The sequence below is a fragment of the Aythya marila genome (assembly GCF_965140915.1).
Source record: "Aythya marila genome assembly, chromosome: 3".
Taxonomy (NCBI): domain Eukaryota; kingdom Metazoa; phylum Chordata; class Aves; order Anseriformes; family Anatidae; genus Aythya; species Aythya marila.
The window spans coordinates 80,338,834-80,364,081 of record NC_139044.1 but is presented as its reverse complement, the minus strand read 5'-3'; the positions used below and the strand labels follow the sequence as shown (position 1 = coordinate 80,364,081).

Genomic DNA, 25,248 nt, shown 5'->3' with positions numbered 1-25,248 from the left:
CTTACAGGGATGGGGCATCCACAGCTTCTCTAGGCAGCCTGTTCCAGTACCTTGCCACTTTCATAGTGAAGAATTTCTTCCTTATACCTCATCTAAATCTCTTTTTGCTTATAGCCATTACTCCTTGTCCTGCTACCACACTCCCTGACAAAGAGTCCCTCCCCAGCTTTCCTGTAGGCCCCCTTTAGGTGCTGGAAGTTCTCTGTAAGGTCTTCCCAGAGCCTTATCTGCTCTAGGCTGATAAGGAGAAGTCTTCCAGCCCTCTGATCATGTTCATGGCTCTCCTCTGGACCTGCTCTAAAAGGACTGTATCTTTTTAACGCTGCAGGCCCCTCAGCTTAACACAGTACTCCTGGTGAGGTCTCATGAGAGTGGAGTAGAGGCAGAGAATCATTTCCCTTGACCTAGTAGCTATACTTTTTTTTTTTTTTTTTTTTTTTTTTTTTTTTTTTTTGGTCACGCAGCACAGGATATGGTAGGCTTTCTGGGCTCTAAGTGCTTTTCATCCACCAGTACCCCCACGTCCTTCTCCACATTACCCAGCCTGTATTTGTGCTTGGGATTGCCCCAGCCTAAAGTGCAGAACCTTGCACTTAGCCTTGTTGAACGTCATGAGGTTCACACAGGCCCACTTCTCAACTTTGTCCAGGCCCCTTTGGATGGCATCCCTTCCCTTCAGTATGTCAACCACATCATTCAGCTTGGTGTCAGCAGACTTGTTGAGGGTGCCTTCAACCTCACTGTCTGTGTCATTGACAAATCCACGTCATCTACTTCCTTTGCTGTTCCTAGTTTAAAGCTTCCCCCCCCCACCCCCCGCCTGGCTATCAATATTGTTGATGACAGTGGTACAGTCAGTTGTTGACCCACAGGATTTGTGGGTCCTCCTCATGCTCTTCTCTCTCAATGGCAGGCATAAGGAGAAAACCACCTGGCCCCTCAAGCTCCTGACTCTTTCTTCCAGAGTCACACGGTTTCCCCTGGCAATATCATTTGTGCCCACATAGAAAAACAATGGGGTAATATTCTGAGGCCTGGAAAAGCTCCACTGCAGCACTTCAGTGAACTATGCCACCCCGTCTCTCTGGTAAGCTTGTAGGTTTGAAGCTCCCCACAGACAAGCTTGTCAATTAGTGACAAGAAGTCACTAATTTCCAGTCTTCGCCACCATGGGAGTCTCCATTTCTGAACCAACAAGCAAAAAGATTCCACCTGCTCCTCTTCTGCTACAGTTGTGAGTTCAGGCTGCAGAGTCCCAGAGAAAAATCAGTTAATATCTTTCCAGTCACTACTGATATTGTGCAGTCTGCTGACATCCTCCTGCAGTTCTTTTGCTTGGTGACACAAATCCCTAACCAGAGCAAACTTTCTGCAGACAAGGACACAATCTCTTTCTGTCCAAACATCAGCAAGAGGCCCCAGACACTTTTTGCAGACCCAGAGGTGAAGAGCTGTATCCTCCCCCTGGAACTCAGTCTGAGTCAAGGCCTCTGATGTACTGGGGTAGATGCTCCAGTCAGTGCTAGGTATTGTGCCCAGTAGTGTATTACTAACATAGCTGAGCACACACACACTGTTTCTGCACTGCCATCTATCTATACACCTTTCTGCATTAACTGATGTGCAAACATGGGAATCATGTTAGTTGCCTCTGTTGTTTTATTTAATGGAACAGTAAAAATGCTGTTGCTTTGCATGAAAATTTATAATCAACTAAATTACTTAAGATTAACACACTTCAACAAATGAAGTTTTTAAGAATTTTAAGTAAGCACAATATTCTCATTCATATTTAAAATATACACGCTCAAATCCAAGTGATATATTTTTTCACTTAGAACTTTGGTATTTGAAGTTGGTTATTTTGCCAAGCAATTTGAATGCAGTCAATCTCAAGCTGTTTGTAGGATATAAAAAAACAAAACAAACCAAAACAAACAAACAAACAAACAAAAAAAACAGCTGTTTGGCTATGTGGCACAGAGTTATGTTCACTTTCCTTTCAAGAAAACCACATCACTAACCAGTATGCTTTTCACTGATGCATATTGTGCTGAACGTTCAATAAATTAGAAGATATAATTCTCTCATAATACATGAAGGCTACTTAGTGTCATTTGTCACAAAGATGGAGCAGGAACACCAGTATTTCATGATGATTTTTGGCTAGAAAAGATAAAGAATTCACTTTAACTACTCATAGCTTATTTTGGCCATCATATCAAGATTGTGGGCTTCAAGCCTAATTTTCTGTGTAAGGCAGTGCTCTGAACCTAAAACATTTTCCAAAAAGGTCAATTTCTCGCTAAAATATCTCAGACAGCAGCATAAAGGAGAGAAAAGCTTCTGTCCTGCATAAAAAAGACTTGCTACATGATAATCAGCAGCAGAGAAGACAGATATGTCAGTCTTAAAATTATTTAATGAGTATAGTACTCTAAGATTTACATTCAAGTTATGCAAGCACATTAATATGAAGATGGACAATACAGAACATCATTTTTTCCACAGGTGATTCAGTAGCTCTCATAATTTTCCTATCTAATACTGGCTTTAATTATCTGTTGCAAATAGATCATTTGCAGTAGATTTAATGTTACTGTTGATTAATTAATCTCTTGACATCTTATATCTAAACACTAAAGATAAAAATTCTGTGAGTTTTCTTAGTGCAAGCACTAGCTTATCATTAGAGCTGGTTTCAAAACTAGAATAGTAGAAGCACGTATGTACATCATATGTATGTACATCATAAACTCATCATTCAATTTTTCTACATAAATATATATATGATAATTGTATATGAGAAAATAATGTATTTGGCAAGGTTTGTTGTAGTTCTAATAAGTATCTCACAATCTTAATAAATTAATAGTTTAGTAAGTGAAAGCACAACTCCATTCTGCGACTAGCTAATGAGTACAAGAGCTGCTTTAAATGCAGTGCTTAAGCACGCATTAAAATGTCAAGGGCTATGCATGTCAGACTCTATCTCAACTAACTCATTCCCCCAAAGAATACAGGCAAATGTCAGCTTAATGAACTATTTAGCAAATACTATTGTGTCATTGACAACTATACCCTACAGCTTAGGCTAAATAGGACTTCATCTCCTAATTTCTGATTAACTAGCTTTTGTCATTTTCCTGTTTCCAATTTCACCTGAAACTTATATTGCTTATTCTAGCCACTGCTTTTGTACAGTTTCTGTAATTCTCAGGCTTGTCATTTTTGGACAAGAAATAATTTGTCACAGACATCAGCTTGCATACTTTTAAACAGACTGCTCATTGTCAGAACAATAGTTATTAATAAATCACAGAATAATAAGCAATTTGATTATCCTGAGAGTATATTTGTCATTTCCAGTTTTTATTTTATTTTCTTAACTAAGGGGAAACACTGCACCATGCTATAGTTTCAGCAACAGCTAGGCATACCACAGTCCATAAGGGATTCAGGCAATACAATGTGAGGCCAGGAATAATGTAACACAGCAATGTGTTACTGGCTTTTCAAAGTGTACTTGTAAATGAAACTCCATCTCTTAATACATTAAAGAGGTATTATATGCTTATTAATAACTAACAAGTTTGCATGCAAAACGTAAAGGCTTGGCTCTTCAGGAACATTCTCAAAGACAAAAAATACTGACCTAGTATTTTTAAGTTATCTATGACCAGGTAGATCAGCATTTTGTTATAGGTTCTTTAACACATTGCCACATGTGACATATGATTTTAAATCAACAAACAATAGCTGTTTTAAGTTTCACCATATACAACAATGATCTGACCTCTGATAGCGGAAAACGTGTTATGACCAGTGTCATTCCATTTTTCATTTTGTCAGCAACACAGAGCTACTGCCTAACCTAGTTGCTGTTAAGCAGGAAGACTAGGAGCAAAATAAGAAAAAAGAAAAAAAAGAAAAGAAAATAAGAAAATAAAATGTGGATGCCAATGGCAACTCCAGGTACAGTGCAATTCTGAAAATTATGTTAGTTCAGATTCTGATCAAGCAGAGGTGACACACACTGGTAGTGCTGAATTAACCACTACCACCTTTCTGCTTAAAGGATAAAATATAGAGGTCTGTCAAACACATATTAAAAAAAAAAAAAAGAAAAAAAAGACTAAAGAAAAATGGTACATTATCTTAAGAGGCCATTTTTCCATTATTATTTTGAAAGCAATACTGTTCTTTTGAACAATGACCATGAATGATGCAAGTAGTTCTAAATAAATGACTAGAACAGGAAAATTATGTTTTCCTGAATATTTTGATAAAAAACATACTGACCCAAAAAGCTAACTGAAGGACTAACTATGCCAAAACAAACAATAAGAAAAGCAAAAACAACAACAAAACTTTCCTACCAAGATATTATGATTTCCCTTATTCATTATATGATTGTCATAAAAACTCATGGCACTTTCCAGTAGAATCTTTCCTGAATTAGGTGTACTGTGGGGTGTATTGTGGAACTACAGACAAATTATAATCAGAAGCAAACCACAGAAACTTGTCCAGATGTAAGCAGTTGCAAAGGGCTGCCAAACACAACCACTGATGTAAAAGAGTGAGAATGTGAGGATTTAATCTGTTCCTGAATGAAGGGCAAGGGTTTCAGGATACAAAAATAATGCTGTTAAAACCAGTAAGCAAGTACATCTGCTTCTGAATGTTATCATTAAATAAACTTCAGCAATATGTTTTATATTACTCCAGCATTTTTGTTTCAGACTACAATTCTGAAGACTTTTGGATTGGAGAAATTTAAACTAAACTCTTTTGGATTTTTGCATTACAGACCCATATCTTGTAAAGTCCATTACAACTACTGTATTGTGTTGGAGTCTAAATTGTACCAAAAGCTGTGTCATATCATTTGGAACACACACTTTTGAAAAACAAATGGTATCCCTTTGAATGGTAATAATTCAGTGCCTTTAAAAGCATTTATAATGTTTTAAAAAGAAAGAAGAAATCTTACATTCAGGTGTAGAATAAGAAACTTTGATCCCTCTCCAACTTCGAACCTGATCTTTTCAAACCTGGAAATATTTTACAGGAGCTAATGTAAGAAAAATTAAGAGAAAAGAAATGCATATTCCTAAGCAGCAGATAGCAGAGAACAAATAGAAAAGGCCAGGAATATCATGAATCTTCTGTGAAATACAAGAGATGGATTGTGTACATGAAAACAATTTATTTTTTTTGTTCATTTCTCCTATGGATAATTTTTGTAAAGTTACAAAAATACTATTGCTTACTTTTGACACAAAAACTAAAGTTGTCAAACTCTCTACTATTTATATTTTCACGGAATCACAGAATCACAGAATTTCTAGGTTGGAAGAGACCTCAAGATCATCGAGTCCAACCTCTGACCTAACGCTAACAGTCCCCACTAAACCATATCCCTAAGCTCTACATCTAAACGTCTTTTGAAGACTTCCAGGGATGGTGACTCCACCACTTCCCTGGGCAGCCTGTTCCAATGTCTAACAACCCTTTCAGTAAAGAAGTTCTTCCTAACATCTAACCTAAAACTCCCCTGGCGCAACTTAAGCCCATTCCCCCTTGTCCTGTCACCAGGCACGTGGGAGAACAGACCAACCCCCACCTCGCTACAGCCTCCTTTAAGGCACCTATAGAGAGCGATAAGGTCGCCCCTGAGCCTCCTCTTCTCCAGGCTGAACAAGCCAAACTCCCTCAGCCGTTCCTCGTAGGACTTGTTCTCCAGGCCCCTCACCAGCTTCGTCGCCCTTCTCTGCACCCGCTCAAGCACCTCCATGTCCTTCTTGTAGCGAGGGGCCCAAAACTGAACACAGTACTCGAGGTGCGGCCTCACCAGAGCTGAGTACAGGGGGACGATCACCTCCCTAGCCCTGCTGGCCACACTGTTTCTGATACAAGCCAGGATGCCGTTGGTCTTCTTGGCCACCTGAGCACACTGCTGGCTCATATTCAGCTGACTATCCAGATTTTCAATAAATGAAATCTGAAAAACAACAACATGTATAATAAGCTAGCTTTTTTTTTTTTTTTTTTTTTAAATTTATTTCATTGGGTTTTCACCATTCCTTTCCCCACTTAGTCACTTGTTGCCACACCAACACCAGACCCAAAACATTAAAACAACCAGAGAACATTACACCAAATGCATCACTAGTCAATTTTCTGTCTCTAATAGCAGCCAGTAGGGATGCTTTGGAAAATAATTCTACTTTAAGTCTGTTTGCTTGTCATATACCTTTCTTATATTTTGACAACCTGTAGCCTTAACACCTCTTTAACTGGAGCTTATAACTGAATTTTTAAGACTGCTTAATGAACTTAATTCCCATGAAACTATTTAACAGATTTTGATCCCATTTATACTTTGGGCACTCTTGACTCCATGGCTTAGTACATTCTGTGCAAAAACTGGTGCATTGTTTCTTATGAAAAGGTTTCTGACCATTTCATGTCTAAAGTATCATTGTTGATTTAATACCTTCTCACATACTTGTTCCCCTACTCTGATCTTTTTTTTCTGTGCTATTTTTTTTTTTACTAGATTTTTTTTTTTAAGAGTGGTGAAATGGGAATCACTCACAATATTCACAAAATGAGCATACAGAATAGGATGTGTAGAATGCTGTTTGTTACAATTTTTTCTGCTTTGCACAGGGTGATTTTTTTCTTGAAACATAATGTTTTATTTTGATTTTGAAGACAAGTGGGTATTGAATTGATTTGTGGAGAATGTTCCACGAAAGGTCTCTTTTCTAAGTGGTAGTAACCACAGAAAACCCCTCAACATGTACATGCAAGCAGTTATTTGTTCTTACATACAGAGCACTTTGCATTTGTCAATACTGCATTTTACTTGATATTAATCACAATCATCCAGATCCTGCAGCAGCTCTCTGCAGTCAAATTAAAATGTAATTATTCCTGTAATTATATATCTGAAAACCTTGTTCACCTAATTAGGTCACTTTCAGATTATTTATGAATAGACTGACTGCACCGTTACCTTTCTTCAGGTGAACATTTACACCTTTATTTCCCATATTTAAATGATGAGCAATCAGGAAGAGGTGTCCTAGCTTATGATTTCTTTGCAGTTTTGATAAATGACCTTGTTAACAGCCACTGGATTGGTCATTGGTCTTGAAAGAGGCAAAATCACTCTTACCTACATACCTGTTGATTCATTTCAAGCAATTCAATAGATTTGGAAGTGAGTTCTGTGTTTTCTGATTAGTTGCTCCAAGCAACAATGCTGACTCTTCTCCATGTCACATTTATACATGTACCTGATAATTTTTTATCTATTATGCTTCTATTAGTTTACCTGGCATAGAAATAAGACTTAGAAGTCTGCACATTTCCAGATTCACTCTGGAACACTTTTGAAAATCTGGTTCCACCTTACCATTTCTCTGCTATGGAGGTAAAGCAAGGCTGACCACACAAGTAATTAATTCATTTAGCACCTTTGGTACTTTTCTTTTGAACCTTTGACCAAAAAACTGTCTAGACTTGGTGATTTAGTAGTATTGACTTTACTGTTTTTAAATTTGTTCTTCCTTCAGAAGCTTGTCCAACATTTTCTAAAACAAAGAGACACTCTACTGTGACTACTTCTTTAAGTCTTTAGGGAGTTCAAGGAACAGACTTCATAGAATCATAGAATCATGAAGGTTGGAAAAGACCTCCAAGGTCATCTGGTCCAATCATTCCCCTACTACCAATATCACCCACTAAACCATGACGAAGTACCACATCCAACCTTCCCTTAAACACCCCCAGGGATGGTGATTCCACCATCTCCCTGGGCAACCCATTCCAATGCTGTCACCTACAATAGACTTACTGTCCTTGACACTCCTATTATACCTCAGTTGCCTCTCAGCTTTAATATTTTGATGAACTTGAAAAAGCTTCTCATCTTGTTCGTTAGGCACTTCACACAGTCATTTTCTTGGTATGGGGTGGCAGTGTTTTGTTTCTCTTTCAATTTTGCATGCATCGCTGTAAATTTAGGTTAATTTGCCAAAATCTTACTTTCCTTGCTAGAACAAGATTTTGTATATGATGTTTCTTGCTTTGTAATGCCTATTGCATACTCTGGTATTTTATCCTGGCACCTTATTTGCATAATCTAGGATTTTTTCTCAATAAGTATCATGCATAAACTCTTAATTGTTTAAGAAGAAACATATAAAATACAATTTCATCTTTAGAGATGTATTGGCTGTTTTCAAATATTTTTAGGAGGAAATAAAATAGTGAGAATACTACAGCCATTTCACAGAACAGTCTTTAAATAACAGCATTTTGAACCACCCTACCTTGCACTCTTCTCACAAAATTTCAAGTTATTTCCTTTATTATAAATACACCAAATAGACTGCTTCTTATAGGAACATTTAAGATCACTCAAAAATCAGCTTCTACTCCATTGTGACAGTTTACCTGCCTCTGGGAAGCTAGCAGTCTTTATGTTTGCCTTCATGTTTGCCTTCACAGCCTCCTTAGCCTTGGTTATGTGGTAGTGCAGTCCTAACTTTTTTATTTAAACTTGAAATATCAGTTCTGTCAGTTACAGTGCTGATTCTGATACAATTTGTCTACTCACCCAAATCGGCTCTGTGCTTTCCCCATCCTTCTTATCTAGCTTCTGGACTTTATTCAAAGCATTTGTACACTGATATTACAGCATCTCAGTTACTAATTTCCCTTCTATCAATTTATTGTGATACCTCCATTTAAAATGAAAACTCTGGGTGAACTATACTGTTTGGTTTAATTTTCTTTTACACAACCTCGTTAGCGCTCACATACCAATGTGAGCATACCAATGTTTGGCCTTAGGCTCGCCTATTTGTATGTCTGTATTTCGGTGACATTTTATTGATCAAAATTACTTCTCCATGTAGTCTGCATGGATTTTAATGAATCTTATCTTTTAAAAAATCATACACTTTTTTGATAATAAAGGTTTTATTATTTGAACCACAGACACTCACTAAATTTCTCCTAGTCCCTGGCTTTAAATTACCTTGTAACTTTTACTGCTTTTTCTGTCTCATTTCTGCATCTTTCAGCTGCTTATCATCTTTACCAAGTATGTAAACCCTTCTATGCCTTTGGCCACCAAACTGATTTAAAATGAGAATTAAGCTATTATATATATATTCTTCCTCCCAGTAACTATTCATGACTGGTAGCAATTACTCAAAACTAAGAAACGAAAACCACTCAGAAAGTGGTGTTGTATTTTCCTCATATCAGGAATAATCCTACACAAATTGCAATAGACAAAGTAAATAAATGATTGGGGTTTTACCTCTTAGTGGAAAGTGATTACACATTGTATTTCACGTAAGAAAAATTTTCTATAAAGTATTTCAGCTGTGTGGGAAAGGTCTTCAAGTAAAAGTTCCTCCACCCCCAAGATAACCATCTGCTGAGGATCTTCATTTCCCCCATCAAGCACAATAGGAGGAAAAAAAAATCACTGTGTTACCAAATACACAATGTTTCTCTACTGGAATGAAATCTACTACTGTCCAAAAATCAGCTATCAGGCCCAAAAAGAAGGCATATTTGGGTCAGTACAAGCAAATACCATGACTTACACATATCACTTCCCTTTGTAACACTAAAATCATGTGCTGAATTAGAAAACTACATGTACAGACACCAGTTCTCCTGACATAATATAGAAAAACTAGCATAGATCTGTGTAAAGATGAGTAACTCATCTCAGTTCAATAAGAATTACAATCAATAAGTAAAGGATGCTGAAGAACAAGAAAGGTAAATCATCTTATCAATTTGAAAGACTGTTGTGTAGAGTATGTACTTTGCATACTGTCACTTTATTGCTTTTTAAGTTTTATGATTCATATGATTAATCATTTTTTCTATTTTTCCAGAAATCATGGAAGTTATGATATGAGCTTCTGCTCAGGGACAGTGGACTGTCTGACTAACAACACAAAAGAAATCTTTATTCTAACTTGGCCAACAGAGATGCACCAGTAAATATCCTTGCTCTTGTTTTTAAAATAATGACAGATTGTGCTACTTATAAATAGCTTCAACAGTTGTTTCCTCTCTGGTGCATAATTTAAAAGTACATTATACATTTTATATCCACTCTGTTTTCTATAATACTAAATACTAAATATCAGAAATTCAAGTTCAGTAGAAACTATCAATCTAAAAAATTTACTACTTTTCCTTTTCTCAGGTAAACATTAACTACTGCTATAATGTAATTAAATTACTGACTTTCTAGATTAGTTGTACAATATTTGAACAAAGACTGTTTTCATCATGCATAATAAAATCAAATCAAAAATCAAATTCTAAATGTTTCCAAAAATTTCCAATAGTATTGCACATGTATGACAAATGCCTCATCTGTTATTTCCTATTACATACCTATGAAAGTAATATCTATGAAAGTAAATGAAAGAAAATCAGGAAGTGTTAATCAATAGTTTTACATTAGTGAGGCAACATAGCATTGGAATATGTAAAATTTACCAATTGGTTTTGCAATCATTTGTTAAATATCTTCTCCCCCCCCCCCCCCCAGATGAGCTGCTCATGTTTAATTTTACTCAATCAAATGAAGAAAGACATGCACACAAAAAAAAAAATCAAAAAAAAATCAATAAAATGAACTAGATGTGAATCTCTGTTTAAACCTCAAAACTGTCTTCCTTCTTTTGTAAACTGTTTCTTTCATGATTGTTCTAATTTCTATTTTTGAAAACTGAAAGTTTATATGCCAGAGTCCTTGAAGAAAATCCATATTCCATGAATAAGTTTTAGGCTAAGTTATACTTCCATAGCACACAAAAAAGGAAACTCACATCATACAAATGTAACATATTTCTTTGAGACTAATCATACACAACAAGGTGATATCCAAATCCACAGCTTGACTGCAAGTCTTCCTGAATCTGCTGTAGCTAGAAGGTGTGTGTGTGGCAGGGAAGCAAACTATAAATGAAGGCCAACAGGGGGGAACAAAGTATGGTGTGATCCAAAACATTAAGCAGTAAGCATTTAATGAGTGAAGTGGTGGAACTGAATTAAATTAGAAAGCCTTCACCAAGAAAACCGATCCAAAGATCTTTATTAAAATCTTAGTAGATCTTAGAAAAGATCTTTAAGAAGAAGCACCCATAATCTAAAAAAAAAAAAAGCAGAAAAAAAAAAAAGAAAAGCAGAGCACATTCTTGGATGCAAGGATAGTATCTGATAAAATCTTTACCAGCTGAACCTTTCTTTTGATTTCTGCTATTTATCTTTTAAATTATTATTATTATTTTACAATATGGGTTTCTGTTCTACATCTCATCCTATTTAAAAAACAAAACAAAACCCTTCCACTGTAATTCAATGGGAACAGTCAATTCATAATCTAGATTGTTATTCCACAATAAAGACGAGATGCTGAATACAGATTAGAGTGCTCAGGTCAAATTTAAAACAACAATTATAAATGCAGCATCAATACTGCTATCCACACATGTGCAAATTTTTTTTTGAATCACTGTAGCATCATATAATTGTTTATTAGGAAAAAAAAAGTAATCACAACATTTTCAGTCTACAACTGAATACATTTCAGTCTTGCATACTTCCAAAAATTCTGACCTTCTGCCCTCTTAGTGTTGACAGTCTCAGACTCCTAGTGAGAAAGGATTAAATCTGGCCACAGGGAGAATTGCACTTAGAAGTTCATTTGCAAGTCATTTTTTCTTCCCTTCCTTCTCTGTGAATTAATGAGACTATAGTGAATGGGACAAGCAATGTGGTATAAGGAGGAGAAAAGTAGCAAGAAAATATTGGAGAGTAGCAGAGTTCAACGTTCCCAGCATTGCTGGTCTGACACTAGCCCAGAGGACACTAATTACCAGGGCATGGGGGAAGGTTAAAGTGAGCTAAGACATGCAGCACAGAGGTATATAAAAAGGGGCAGAGGAGCAGCAATCAAATAGTTAGTATGGCAAGTGAACAAAATAACAAACGACTATTACTAAGGTTCTTGTTTCTATTTATCCTATTTATGTGTTTAGTACACGCTATGAACTTCCACTTGACTAAAGAAAATAAAAACTAATGAATGAATACACGTAGTCTTTATTAACTACAGAAGCAGATTTAAAATTTTGACCTTACATTTACCTTGCTACCATCACAAAAGAAGGATGTAAAGTGTTTGAAGGAGCAACACAAGTATCACCTTGATTGCAGTATCATTCTCACCACTATAATAATGGTGACAAGAAGATTCATTTGTGGAGAAAGAAGGAAGCAGGTTACTGAACTCCCACCATAACTTCCCCCCTGTGCCCTCCATTAGTCCTCTGCTTTAGTCTTAGTGCTGGCTATGGCAATATAGTAGGCAGGAAGAGTTTCCTTGCTAAAAAGAAAGAACCTTACACTCTGTTGTTGACACAGAAAACACTTGCCAACTTCTTTTGGTCTTTAATTTTGAACCTTCCTGAATAGGGAAACAATACTGCAGTTTTAATTTACTGCATAATAATGCAGTTCTACTAATCAATAGTTAGGCATCCCAGAAATCTCTTACAAGCACGATGTATTAGTGTTAATACCTTTCTGAAAATACTGCCAAATACTTTACATTTAACACTAGTTACGGTTATTAAAAAAAAAAAAAAAAAAAAAAAAAGAAAGAAAGAAAAAAAGGAACTGAGGAAGCTGAAATGAATCCACTACCTGGTATTCTCTCTGATCAGGAATCTTTGTGTGAAGTTTTCACTTAAGAAGTCTGTTAAGATGAGCTGTTAGTACTACCACTCCCACTGTAAAGACATGGCCTTTCTTAGGTCTGAATTTTTTGACAAAACAAGGTTAAGGTTTTATGCTTTGGAAGTCTTAGCAACCTTAAGAAAAGGCCTGCACAAAAGCTACATGAGCACATTCTTACATATTCTTACAGAAGACAGTTCAATTTAATGTCTGGAATTTTTCTGGCAGTAGAATCATGCTAAAGATATTAAACACATTTGAGGTACAACACAGTCCATTCAATTGATCTAGCCAGCACAATATGCTTATATCTGTCTATACAAATACCCGCACTGCATTCACTGCTTTGGCATCTTAGTACATTAAGAACTGTAGGAAAGGTGAGAAAAGAGTAACTGCTAGAGAATATTATAAGGTAAAGAAGTAAATTGAAAACAATATTGATTTGAAGGAAAAAAAAAAAAAAAAAGAGGGGAAGTATATATGATCTGGTGAAGTATGTATGATCATATGATCATGAAGAGGTAAAATAAATAACTATGGAAAGATCACTATGAGAAAGGAAACAACATACAAATTTTAACACATGAAGATGGGAAGGAAGCCAGTGAGGCAGAAGTGGTAGACAGTTTATATAGAGTTTATTTTTTTTTCCTAGAGAAAACATTAGACATCAGTGAGCAACAACGATCAGCCGCAATCCAAAACAAGTCAAAAGCAAGTTTATAGGAAAATATAAGGAGAAAACACAATTAGGCCACTATAAATCTGTAGTTTGCCCACACCTCAAATTCTGTCTCCTCATTGCAAAGTCAACATAATCTTACTGTAAAAAGTTCAGAACATAACAAGAAGATGAAGAAATTTATGGAATACCTTCCATATGAAGAACAACATATTATGATAGGACACTTCATCTTGAAAAAGAGATTATTTAAGTAAAAACATGACAGAAATCTGTAAAATGAAAAAAAAAATAAATAGGAAAGTAAATATAGATTGACTGCTCAGAAGTTCATGAGACTTTTATTCCAGTAGAATAATCGGGGCTGTACAGAGGAAACCAGTGGGAACTAAAATAAAACAAAACAATAGGAGGTGATTCTTTGTACAGCAGATACCAGAATGTGGAATTAATTGCTAGGCACTAAATAAAAGCAAGTCACATATCAATTTTAGGGACAAAAGTCAAATGCTATTGTGCATATATCAAGCTACATCAGGTTAGAAATTCATGCTCAGAGTTGAATAATAAAAATGTTTTGGCTGTAGGAATTTTTCCCTTTCTGTATTCCTCATTTACAACCAATTCAGCTTCTACTCTCATAATCCCTTGTTTTCATATTAAATCTGCTTACCAAACTGGCAGATCATGCTCAGTATTTTTAACTTCTATTTAATGTAAACTTTACCCAACTGCAGAAATGTCCTTTGACATTCTACCCACAGAAATGGAAAGACTTCTCCTTGTAAGTTCACATAACTACTGTGCAACTATAATTACTATAATTATTGAAAAACAAACTTCTGACAGCACTTCTCTACATGATGACACTCATATGGACTAGTCAGTTAGCTATTCCAATTAAGATTTTTATAAGGAAAAAAATAAATTCACATTCTCTTCTTGGATTTTATACTTTCAGAAAACCTTATTATTAAGAAATTCAATGTTTTCCAGAAGATTAGAGATTTTTCTTCTTGACTTCTTAATAAAGGCACTTGCAGTTGTATCAAATAAATTAAACCCTTTTCCGTCTGTCTTCACTGGATTTAACTTTCTATGTCTGCTTGCACAAAGAATTACTTTATACTACAGAAACAACAAACTAATATTTTGTTCTAACCTATACAAAGTATTCAAAAGCTACATATGCCTGAAGAAAGCTTTTTTTTTTTTTTTTAAAGGTATTTTTAAGGTATATTTTAAGGTGATTTTAAACAGTGTAGATACAATCTTAACCACCTCTGTAATTGAGTATACACTTCTGGGAGAAATGTCCCTATTTCAGAATGCCTCAGTTGTGCTCACCATTCAGAAGTTTTCATCACACAATTTTCTCTTAATTCATGAAAGTATTCTATAAAATCATTCTATGAAAATAGTTGTTGGTCTACAGATTATTTATTCATGTGACAGAGAAGTAAACTTGTAGAAGTAATGAATTAAAAGAAATAAACAGCTTAGACTGACCTGAAAATAAATCACGTTTTTTGTTTGTTTTGTTTTGTTCTTGTTTATTTATGCTATTGGACAAGTGAATATTTGTCATGTAAATGCTGACATTACTAAATGCCCAAATTATTTTGCTTAAAATAAACATTTCTGGAAATACTCTAATCAATCACTGACTAAAATGTCAGTGATTTAGTAAATCACTATTGAAAGTACACATAAAATGGACATATTTTGTTTTGTTTGTTTTGTTCTTTTTTTTTTTTTTTTTTTTTTTTCCTAACTTAAGACACTAACTTAGACATAGATTTGGCTTTGGAACCAGTTTGTTTACCTAAGCAACTTCATCAGGTTTCCTGAGTATACACCAGAATTGTGTGCCTAAACAGCTCAATGTTTTTGAAGGAAAAGAAAGAAAAGATACTTAATGTATATTTCATAATTCTGTCAGTCTTATAAATCTTATAAGCCTGATGGGTAGAACAGAAATCCTAGCCTGGGACAAAAATAAGTGTAAATAAAAATAAGAATAAGCAAATGTAGTTCCACTGAAAGACCAGGAGCCAAGCAAATATCACCTCCAAAAAAACTGCAGGTAAATCTGATATTGATATGAACTGCATTATTTTTCATACTAAATGTTTGATTAAACATGATAAAGAATTATTCTGTGTTAAAGTGTATTTTATAAGGCTGTCTATAGCTACTCAGATTAAATTACTATTTAATTTACAAAAAAAAAAAAAAAGTTAAAATGCAAGCTGATTAACTTGTTTGGAATGATACTCTTCCAGTTGCTATAAAAATTAAGCTTTAGTCTTTTAATTTCAAAAAGTTCTATCTTTTTCTGTCTTAGGGCAAAATCTCAGACTAATAATTACCTGTGCAAGGTAAGATTAAATTTGGGAGGCTTAAATCATACACTTATCATAGAGTATTCATAGCATACTTAATACTTTCACTCTTCTGAGTGGAATTGAACAAACGAATTCTTCCCTTCTTCCAGATTTTCCTGTTTAAAGAAACTGTTTATCAGATGCTCACCATTTTTACTATGTTCGGGGCAGAACACCAACTCCAGCACATCACACCAAGTTAAAAATGATTAATTTCCCGTTTAAGATAGGAATTAAGTTCCACTCAAGTCAACAGGACTTAAGTCAATGTTTCAGTCAAGGCTATATACAGAGATGCTGAATAGAGACCCTTTGCTTTTGAACTCAGCCAATGAAGAACACAAGGAGACATTGGTTTAACCAAGAGGACAGCAGACTACTGGAATCAATATCTGACTGCAAGAAAATCAGATAATCAAAGAAATTGAACAATGTAAACCAATTGCAACATTGGAATAATTACTTTGGCATTCTATTTTCATTGCAGAAATATTCTCCTAAAGAAACTATGAAATTTTGGCGCTTGCAATAAACTGCTCACTCGTGTTCTGCTCTCCCCTCAAAAAGCATCCAATTGAAGACATTTTGAAAACATAGCACTTATGCATGCACGGTTTCTGACAATATCACTTTATCTGCTATTGCTAGATTTTACAAGAACAAATACCCATTTAAATGATATAATTATGCATTCACACAAAGTATTTGAGATGACTTTTCATAGATGTCCAAGTGATTTCATGTCTGATAGTCTATACAAGTATACTTTAGATTCAAACTTTTTTAAGTATATCAGAATATACTAAGTATATCAGTATATTTACACTGAAACTTTCTTTTCCTGCTTTTGCACCTGGCATTACAAACTCCCTGTGAATGTAAATAAAGTATACATTTCCATATCTGGTACTCAAAAATAATATGCATTAACAGTTTTGCATCTGAATGTTGCTTTCCAGGTAGAAGAATAAAAGAGAATAAGTTTGTACTTCTTTACTTGGAAATAAACTATTAAAAAAATGGAACATTCACCAGAAGAATAAATATTGAGGTTAAAATTTCACAGAACATCATTAGACATGAAAGAATCGGTAAATAAATATATACTTCAGATCTAGTACACATGCATGTCATTTCCTTGAATCACCAACTACTGTGCAGAGCAAGTGTTCGAAAAATTAAACTGCGAAGAAATATACAGCTGGAATTTGGTACATATAGATTTCCCTCTCTACATTTTAACAGGTCAAGGAGTCTGCATTTTCTGGTACATTTGTTACATTTGCCTGGTAAGAGTCCTTACAACCAGAGTTCCTCATTCTCCCCTCTACCACATATTTTATATGCCCTCAGTTAAAACTAGTGACTGGTTCATGATTCATGTGTCTGGACTCACAATGAAATAACAGACACAATAGAAGAATTAATAGGTATAGACAAGGGCAGAGGGTCAATTACAAACTTTTAAATACAATAAACTCTAAATAAAATTATTAGCATTTAACATCCTAACTTATTCACTTGGACTGAAATGGCAACATGAAGAAAAATCTTCTAACAACTTCACTGGGTCCATGATTTTTCCCCATGTTTCAAGCATCTGAAGTTGTCTAAGTACTAGCACCCAGTTCTACCTAATAACTCTTGTATCTCTTTATTTACTTTGTAGAATATGCTTATTAGAGGATAGGTATATCATGCATTTATAACGAACCACATAAAATAACATTTATTTATTTATTTATTTTACAATTGCAAATACACCACCTTTGCATTTTTCAAGCATGCCAACCCACTCTGTCTACTCAAGACTCATATTGCTATTTTGCATATTTGCAAAATATTTTTTTCTTCCAGTTTACTGTGTATGGAGTGACATCTGCTCTTACCTCCCCATTCTCCAGAGGATGGATCTTGGAATAATAAGAAGTGCATATAACTTCATCATCTTTTATATAGGATGGAGTTCCAGGACGTGGATGAATGTTGTAACGTGTCAGGCACTCACTGTCTGTGATAGCATAATACTGCCATGGCTGATAGTCTACACCATCCAGAGAACGCTCTAATATCCAGTTCCCAGGTCGAGGTGAGTTAGCTGCTTTCACAATAACATATGCAATCTGGAAAATCTGGAAGAAAAGAAAAAAAATAAAAGCCAAATGTTAAAACACCTATAAATATGTGATTTTAAACTTATTCCAATTTCTTAGTACCTTCCAAACTAAGAGGAAATATGATAATGTTCGATTTTTTTCCCTATAAATGCAATATGGCCTCAGATTCCATAAAAATTCTTCAAATACAGAAATAAACTCTCCTTTAACATTTCTGATATATCTATCTATCTATCTGTCTATCTATATATATATAGATATATATATATATATATCAGAAATATTAAAGGAGAGTTTATATATATATATATATATATATATATATATATATATATTTGTTACCTTAGAATCACAGAATATCCTGAGTTGGAAGGGACCACAGGGAGCATTGAGTCCAAATCCTGGCCCCACACAGGACCACCAGAAAATCAGACCATGTGTCTGAGTGTATTTTCTCACAGCTTAGTGCTGTGACCACATCCCTGGGAAGCCTGTTCCAGGGCCCAACAGTCCCCTCAGTGAACAACCTTTTCCTAACACCCAGCCCAAATCTTCTGGCATTAGGCCAGTACAGACTTCGCAAATAGAATTAAAAAGCACTCTAAATTTCACATAACTTAATAAGTGATTGTCAAGCTGCAGTTTCCACCAGACATTTGCAAAGCTTATATTCAAGTATTTTCAATTTGAATAAATGACTTTGTTTCTGCTTGTGTATTTATACGCAAATACTTTCTGCAATGTTCACAAGTTGCCAAACTTCATTGCTATTAAGAAAAAACACAGGTTTAAACCATTGAAAGGTAATCATATCCTACTGAAACTATTCTATAAAACATTCTTGTTTAAACCACATGACTCAGCACAGTGGCCATAAATAAGCTTTACAGGACAGAGACACATCAAATATCACTATAAACAGAATGCAAGCACATAATCAGTGTTCATTATGGTCCATTTCACCTGCCCTTTCAATTGATTTATCAAGGCTTATTGCTGTTTACTTATTGCTGGAATGCAAGCCACAACCAATACATTCACAATTGCAGAATGACGTACATTAGTGACACAGTATTCTTATTATTTTTAAACCAAGTAACATCTAGATGTTACTGAGGTAAAACTAAGGCTAAGGAAAGGAAGCAGCTATTTCCATCAGAAAAGCCAATCATACAGCAGATTAATATTTTAAGACACACTTAAAATATAAAGTGCTTAAAAAATATAATATGCGCACTTAAGATGGCAAAATTATGGCTTTTAAAGCAAGGCTATGTCATGGATGAAATACTGACACCTGCCTTTTCCAAACAACTGGAAAATTGTCTTCAGGTACCAGAGTAACCCTTCCTTTATTGTGGAGCTGCTTAGCAAATCATGTTTTGGTTATTATAATAAATCAAGCTAGAGCTTAGTGGCATAAGAATACTAATACCAGTAAAGTCTAAAGAGCTTTGCTGTATTTGTTTTCACAATTAAAAAAAAAAAAAAAAAAAAAAAAAAGTAAAATTGCTCTGCTTTATGGAGCCAAGTTTCCTACTAAATAGTAACACCAAGCTTCTTTTTCTACAGGGTAACACACGGAGCACATCTACTTTACTTTTTAAAATAACATCAATAAGATGACACCTGTCAAACGATGTAACTGTACAACTGTAGAACACATCTGTCAAAGTACAAGTCCAATAGAACATAACCTGGAGATCAAAGTTTGCTGATACAAATGTCATAACAGAGCAATACCAAGCTGCCTGGTGGCATGTAATAGTCCATTAACACAGCTGCCAAAGTGCAGCTGGTGCCTTTTTTGTACTTACTCTGCTCATGTGACAATAGTGTAATTACGGGACTGGGAGGGAAATAGTCTAAATAGTCCTTTGAGCTATTTTCAAATTATAGACAACATAATCCTCAAGATGAGAAACAAAATGAGTCCTGGGTATCATTTTCACTAGTAATTGTCTCAGTAGTGAGATCTGCAAAGCACACGTTGTGAAGTACAGTTTAAGTTATAGCACTGTATCTTCTTCTGTATGCCTCATAAGACATAGAAAAGTGCATCCTACTACTCAGGATAATTTGCTACACTAATATTATTGAGATAGAGCTGAAGTGAATCATTAATCTGCATAGGGTTAGCCAGTGAAGCAGGAAATCTCATTGTGCCTGACTCCCACCTGCACTACTATTTAAAAAATAAATCTATCTTTCATGTAAGTCAGAACATCAGAGAGAAAAAAAATAGAGTATCACAAAATTTTAAGAGATTTTCAGTATTTCCATTCCATTTTCCAAACAGAGTAATGTAATAGCTCTAAAGGAGGCTTCCAATCAGCAAATCTGGTGTAAATTACATACGTACTTCTTTACCACAGTTATATTGTTGTATATTATTCTATTCCAGTGGCCAAGTAAACATGGTATTTATCTTTATTGAGGAGTTTGGCAAGGATCTGTTTCCTCATGTTTTGTTAAAAACTGTGGTAAACACCTATCAGTCCAGTGTGAAATCCATTCAGATGAGTCAACTAGAACTACTGTTTCAAAACAACAGAAAACAAACAAACAAACAAACAAAAAAAAACAGTTGACATAAATAGTTGTCCAGTCAGCATGTTTGTCTAGACTGTGATCTCTGCAGCCTATTTTCTCTATTTTCTCTTTAAATCCTGTTTCAAAGCATCTTTGGGTGGACTCTCTCTTTTGAGTGGGGACACAGAGCCACAGCATCCTTGCATCCATCAGGCTACTCAGTTCATTAAGTCCTAGTACTTAACATGACCAGGAATCAGGCATGACATCTGTTACACAGACAGAACATTAGACATCTCAAATTAAATATTACGTGTACATCTGCACTATTATTTTTTTTTTTCAAAGGCCAGTATCAATATCTTATGATTCTATGTGATCAGTCATATTTCAGTTCACTTATGTTGCTAAAGATTATTGTTTTGATTTTTGTATTTCTTTTTTAATAAGAGTATACAGTTTTGATACAAGAATATTCAAATGATTGGTTATTTATAAATAATTAAACTTCTTATTTTAGTCTAGCATCCAACTGTAAGAGAAACCCTAATTTAGAGATGGAGTGGCTCTCCAGATTCATCAAACAACCATCTAGCCTGCGTTTCTTTGTATCACTGTCTTGAGAGACAGTTACACAGGTTTCAAACATTCTGCTCACAGTTAGAAATTCTGTAATTGAAAATGTTGAGGGGAAGGGGAGGAGGGGGGAGATGCTTAGCAGGGTTCAGCTAATACCAGTTTAGAGAGCTGAACAGCTCCCTGCCACGCTGCAGTTTGCCTTCTAATGACAGTGCCTCTCCTGTTCATCTGATCTGCTTCCAACAGAAATGTTACTACCAGATGGGGAATTTGGGTTGAAAGATGCACACGCTTGATTGCAACATAGAGTTTTTTTTTTGGTGTCGTCATCCCCCCCCCTCCCCCCAGGTCCCCTTATATAGCTAAGAATGTCATGCAAAACCAGAATGACCACAGCATTTTGTGATGAAAAAATGAGCACCAGGGCACACCTTGAGAAGCCCTAAAGGTGTATGTCTACAAAGCAAACCAAGCTTCAGTTAGAAATGTGTATCTTTTCTAATTAGACAAAAATAGACTCAGTCTCATTCAGTTAGTACCTGCAAAACTGTAACCTTCAATGTGCATTTTAAAAAAACAGTTTAAAAATATATCCACTTATCTCCAATCTTGGCTTTCTCCCTCCACTTTATGCAACTGCTAGAGAGTCTCAGGCTCCTTTAAAAAATGCATTTTTCTCCTTGAGAAAAATAAATCTGTTATTAATACCTCTCAACTTTTGCTCATAAGTAAAAGATGATTATAACATGCCTATTTTTAAAAAATAAAAAAAAATCTATTAAAACAGTGCACTGTATAAAATTTCAAACTGTAAAGCTTTCAAGTTGTCCAGCTATTGAATATCTAAGCTACATTAAGCCAAACAGGAGTCAGTGCCTGTAAATTTTCTGGCAATGTCAGCTTTTTTCTTTGTAATTTTCTCTGTTGGTTTTCTCCATTATCCACTCTTCACCTGTTTGTGAAAGCCTGATAAATAGCTTCTTTCTGTTGACCATATTTCCTTCTCATCATTGGCTAATATACATCAGAACTGAAGAATAAAGTCAGTAATTTCTTTTTACAGCACTTTCAAATAATAGAAAGAAGCACTTCCTTTCCTCTTTATTTCATTACCTCTATGAAATAAAGAAATAATCTATTTCAATAGAGAGAGAGCATGGTGAAGAAAGAAAAATTGATGGAAATGCCAGTATTCACATTTTTTTCTTCAAACCTAGACAACAGAATAGAAAAGACGATTCTTCTGTTTTGGTGCTAAAATATCAAAAATCCAAAAAAAAAGTTTTTTTGTTCATTGATCCAAGAGCTGTTACTTAGTCTGGGTCCAGTACCATACTGAGTGTTCAGGGTAAATAGCGTTCTCATTGTCATGCAAGGTTCCCTTACCAGCTGCATTTCAAATTAACCTATGTATTTCTCTAGCCTGAGAAACAAAGATCTATTACAGACAAATTTTAGTCTCCATTTCAAAGTGTAGCAATGAAGAAACCTTGAAATCTAAACAGCTAAAACTTAATCTCCTCACCTGTTACAGACATAGGAATTCTCTATATTTTATTTCCATAATGACAATATTAATTTCAATATAGATAGAACTACTTAGATCCAGGAATAGCACAAAATAATATGCTTTCCTAGAGTAGCCTTAATTATCTTATGAAATTTTTCAGATTTCCTTTTCGTACAACCAACAGCAAGTTAATGCAGCACTATTAATGTGAAATAAAACATATATTTCAATGTTATGGTTTCTGTACTTTTCTGCACAGAGCTAAAAATTATACAAGTAAACAGTTTTTAGTGTGATGATGTCTCTCTGTTACCCACCTTGTGGTCTGCAAAGACACATCTGAAACTGCTGTACCATTAGCATTGGGCAACTTCTGCATTATTGACAACTAAACCTTTAACACTTCCTTGCTGAAACTAGGAAGCTGGTGCGTTGAGATCTCTCTGGAAAAGAACATACTACTACTATATGGTAACAGGCATCGTCTTTAGGGCCTAGGATTTTGATTATGAGCTCTTTGAGATAAGATCATTAATCTCCCTGAACACGGCAATCTTTTCTCCATTTCAGTCCTGAAATACTGAACAATATGAATGAGAACTTAAATAAAGTAGTGTCTTCAACTATGAAACCAAAAGTAGAGACATGTCAAAAAATATTTTCAGCTTTTTTTTTGATTGTTTACATTCCTCATGTTCTTTTTAGATACTATAGTTCATTTCTTTAACTAAACACAGGAGCGGTTAATAAGATTTAAAAAATAAATTCTGGCAGTATTTTTAACCTGCCTCATGTTAGTAAACTCAAGAAATTTTGAAAACTTACACAAGGAAAGAAGTAAATTGAAAAGAAATGAGATGCTAGCTCTGATGCCCAGATCAGAGTTTGTGCATGTTTAGTTTTCATTTTTGTTTTTAGTTCTTCATACTTCTATTTTTTTTGTTGTTCTAATTAACCTGACGACTGCTTTAAATATGGACATGTTGCTGTATGGTATAGCAAGGCAATATATGGAATGTGCAGAGTGAATTCTGAGATGAGCAATTTTACGTTTCCATCTCATCTCTCCCTTTTGCAAACACAATTTCCTTATAATAATTACACAACATAATACTTTAGGACTCACAACCAAGAGAACAATTTGTCTTCACCATTAAGTGTTAAGTTATATGCAAAATCAGACTAAGTCTTTCTTTTGCCATGCTTTGTAACTGAAGAGATCCAATATATACACTTCTGTAAGTTTGTCGAATCATTTAGTCCACATTAGTCCAAAATCAAACAAATACATAAATGACTGCTTTTTCTGTCTAAACTACATCACTGATATGCGAGCCTTCCACAAAGCATGCACAGCATGGACTTCACATCGCAGAGAAAGAGAATAATTATGCCATCAATATATATATATATTTACACGGTGAAAGGAACATATACATACATCTATTATTATTCATTGTTCAGTGAACAAGGGATGATTATGCAGCCCCAAGGCCTGTTTAAATGTTTACTTTATTACCATTATGAATTTTTCCTAGAGTAATTTTAGACCAACCAACAAATCAAGACTATTGCACACATGTATGACGAGAAACTGTTGGCAAGTCAAATTCAGTGCTCTTGACCAAGCCCTGACCTACTGTTCAGATTATGAAAAGTAGCAGTATTTTACTCTCTGCTCTATGCTGATATCTGAACAAATATACTTTTAAAACCTGCTACCTAAAACAAAGGGAAATTGAAAACAAGCGTATTTCTTAAATCATTTTATCAATATTGGCACAAAGTTGCAAAGTATTACACAGCATTTGTATGACAAAATAGTGTCTTGCTATTAGCAGCTGCTCCTACTCCCCTATATCTTAACTCACATACACAAAATATTGTCAAAAACAAATTAGTCGATTAACAACCTATCTTAATCCATATTGAGCAGTTCTTTTATTACCACAGTTCTCATCAGGTTCAATAAAGGATCTTGTTGTCCATCTTGTAGCACACACCTTACATTTTAATAATTCAATGATAAAAGGGTATGATAAAAGGCTATGAAACTCTATGACAAACAGCAGCACTATTTCATGACCACCACTATCAGCTGCAAAACTTTTTTTTTTTTTTTTATGCAGCTTTTAATTCATTATAAACTATTTACTGATGACATATTGCTTCAGTAAACATAGCAAAATTTGTTCAAGACTAAGCCTCCTATGAACCCATTATTTATCCTGCTACCAGTCTCCCAGACTCTGTGACTTTCTTTAGCACCAGAATCGCCAATAGTACAAAACCTCACATTAATGTCACATGCCACTCAGGATTCAAAGGTTATAATAGAGTAATTAGGACCTCTAAAACTATTTGCCCAACGGATGGAAAGGTGAATGGCTCTCCTGATAACGACCAGAGTTAGAGAAGAAAAAATGGTATGCATGTTTACTGTAGTCATCCAGGAAAAATGTGAGGCAAGTAACTTCAAAAATAAAAACTATAAATTCTTGAACCTTTTTTTTTTAATCTTTGTCAGAGTGTATTATGATGTGAAGCTGAAAGGAATTGCTTACGTAGAAATCTTTCTGACTAACCACAAAGCAATAAAGTTACAGTCTGATTTAGTGAGGAGCATAAAAAAAATTGGGC

General features: G+C 34.8%; 1 protein-coding gene across 12 annotated transcripts in view; it reads right to left on the bottom strand.

Annotated features, from left to right (window-relative positions):
* The window catches only part of LAMA2 (laminin subunit alpha 2), a 375,103-nt gene that overhangs the window by 246,240 nt on the left and 103,615 nt on the right, over positions 1-25,248 (bottom strand). For all 12 annotated transcript variants that reach the window (XM_082757554.1, XM_082757553.1, XM_082757545.1 and 9 more), the window contains exon 4: positions 17,760-18,002. In XM_082757554.1, coding sequence (XP_082613680.1) covers positions 17,760-18,002 — 243 coding nt within the window. The remainder of the gene's footprint in view (positions 1-17,759; positions 18,003-25,248) is intronic.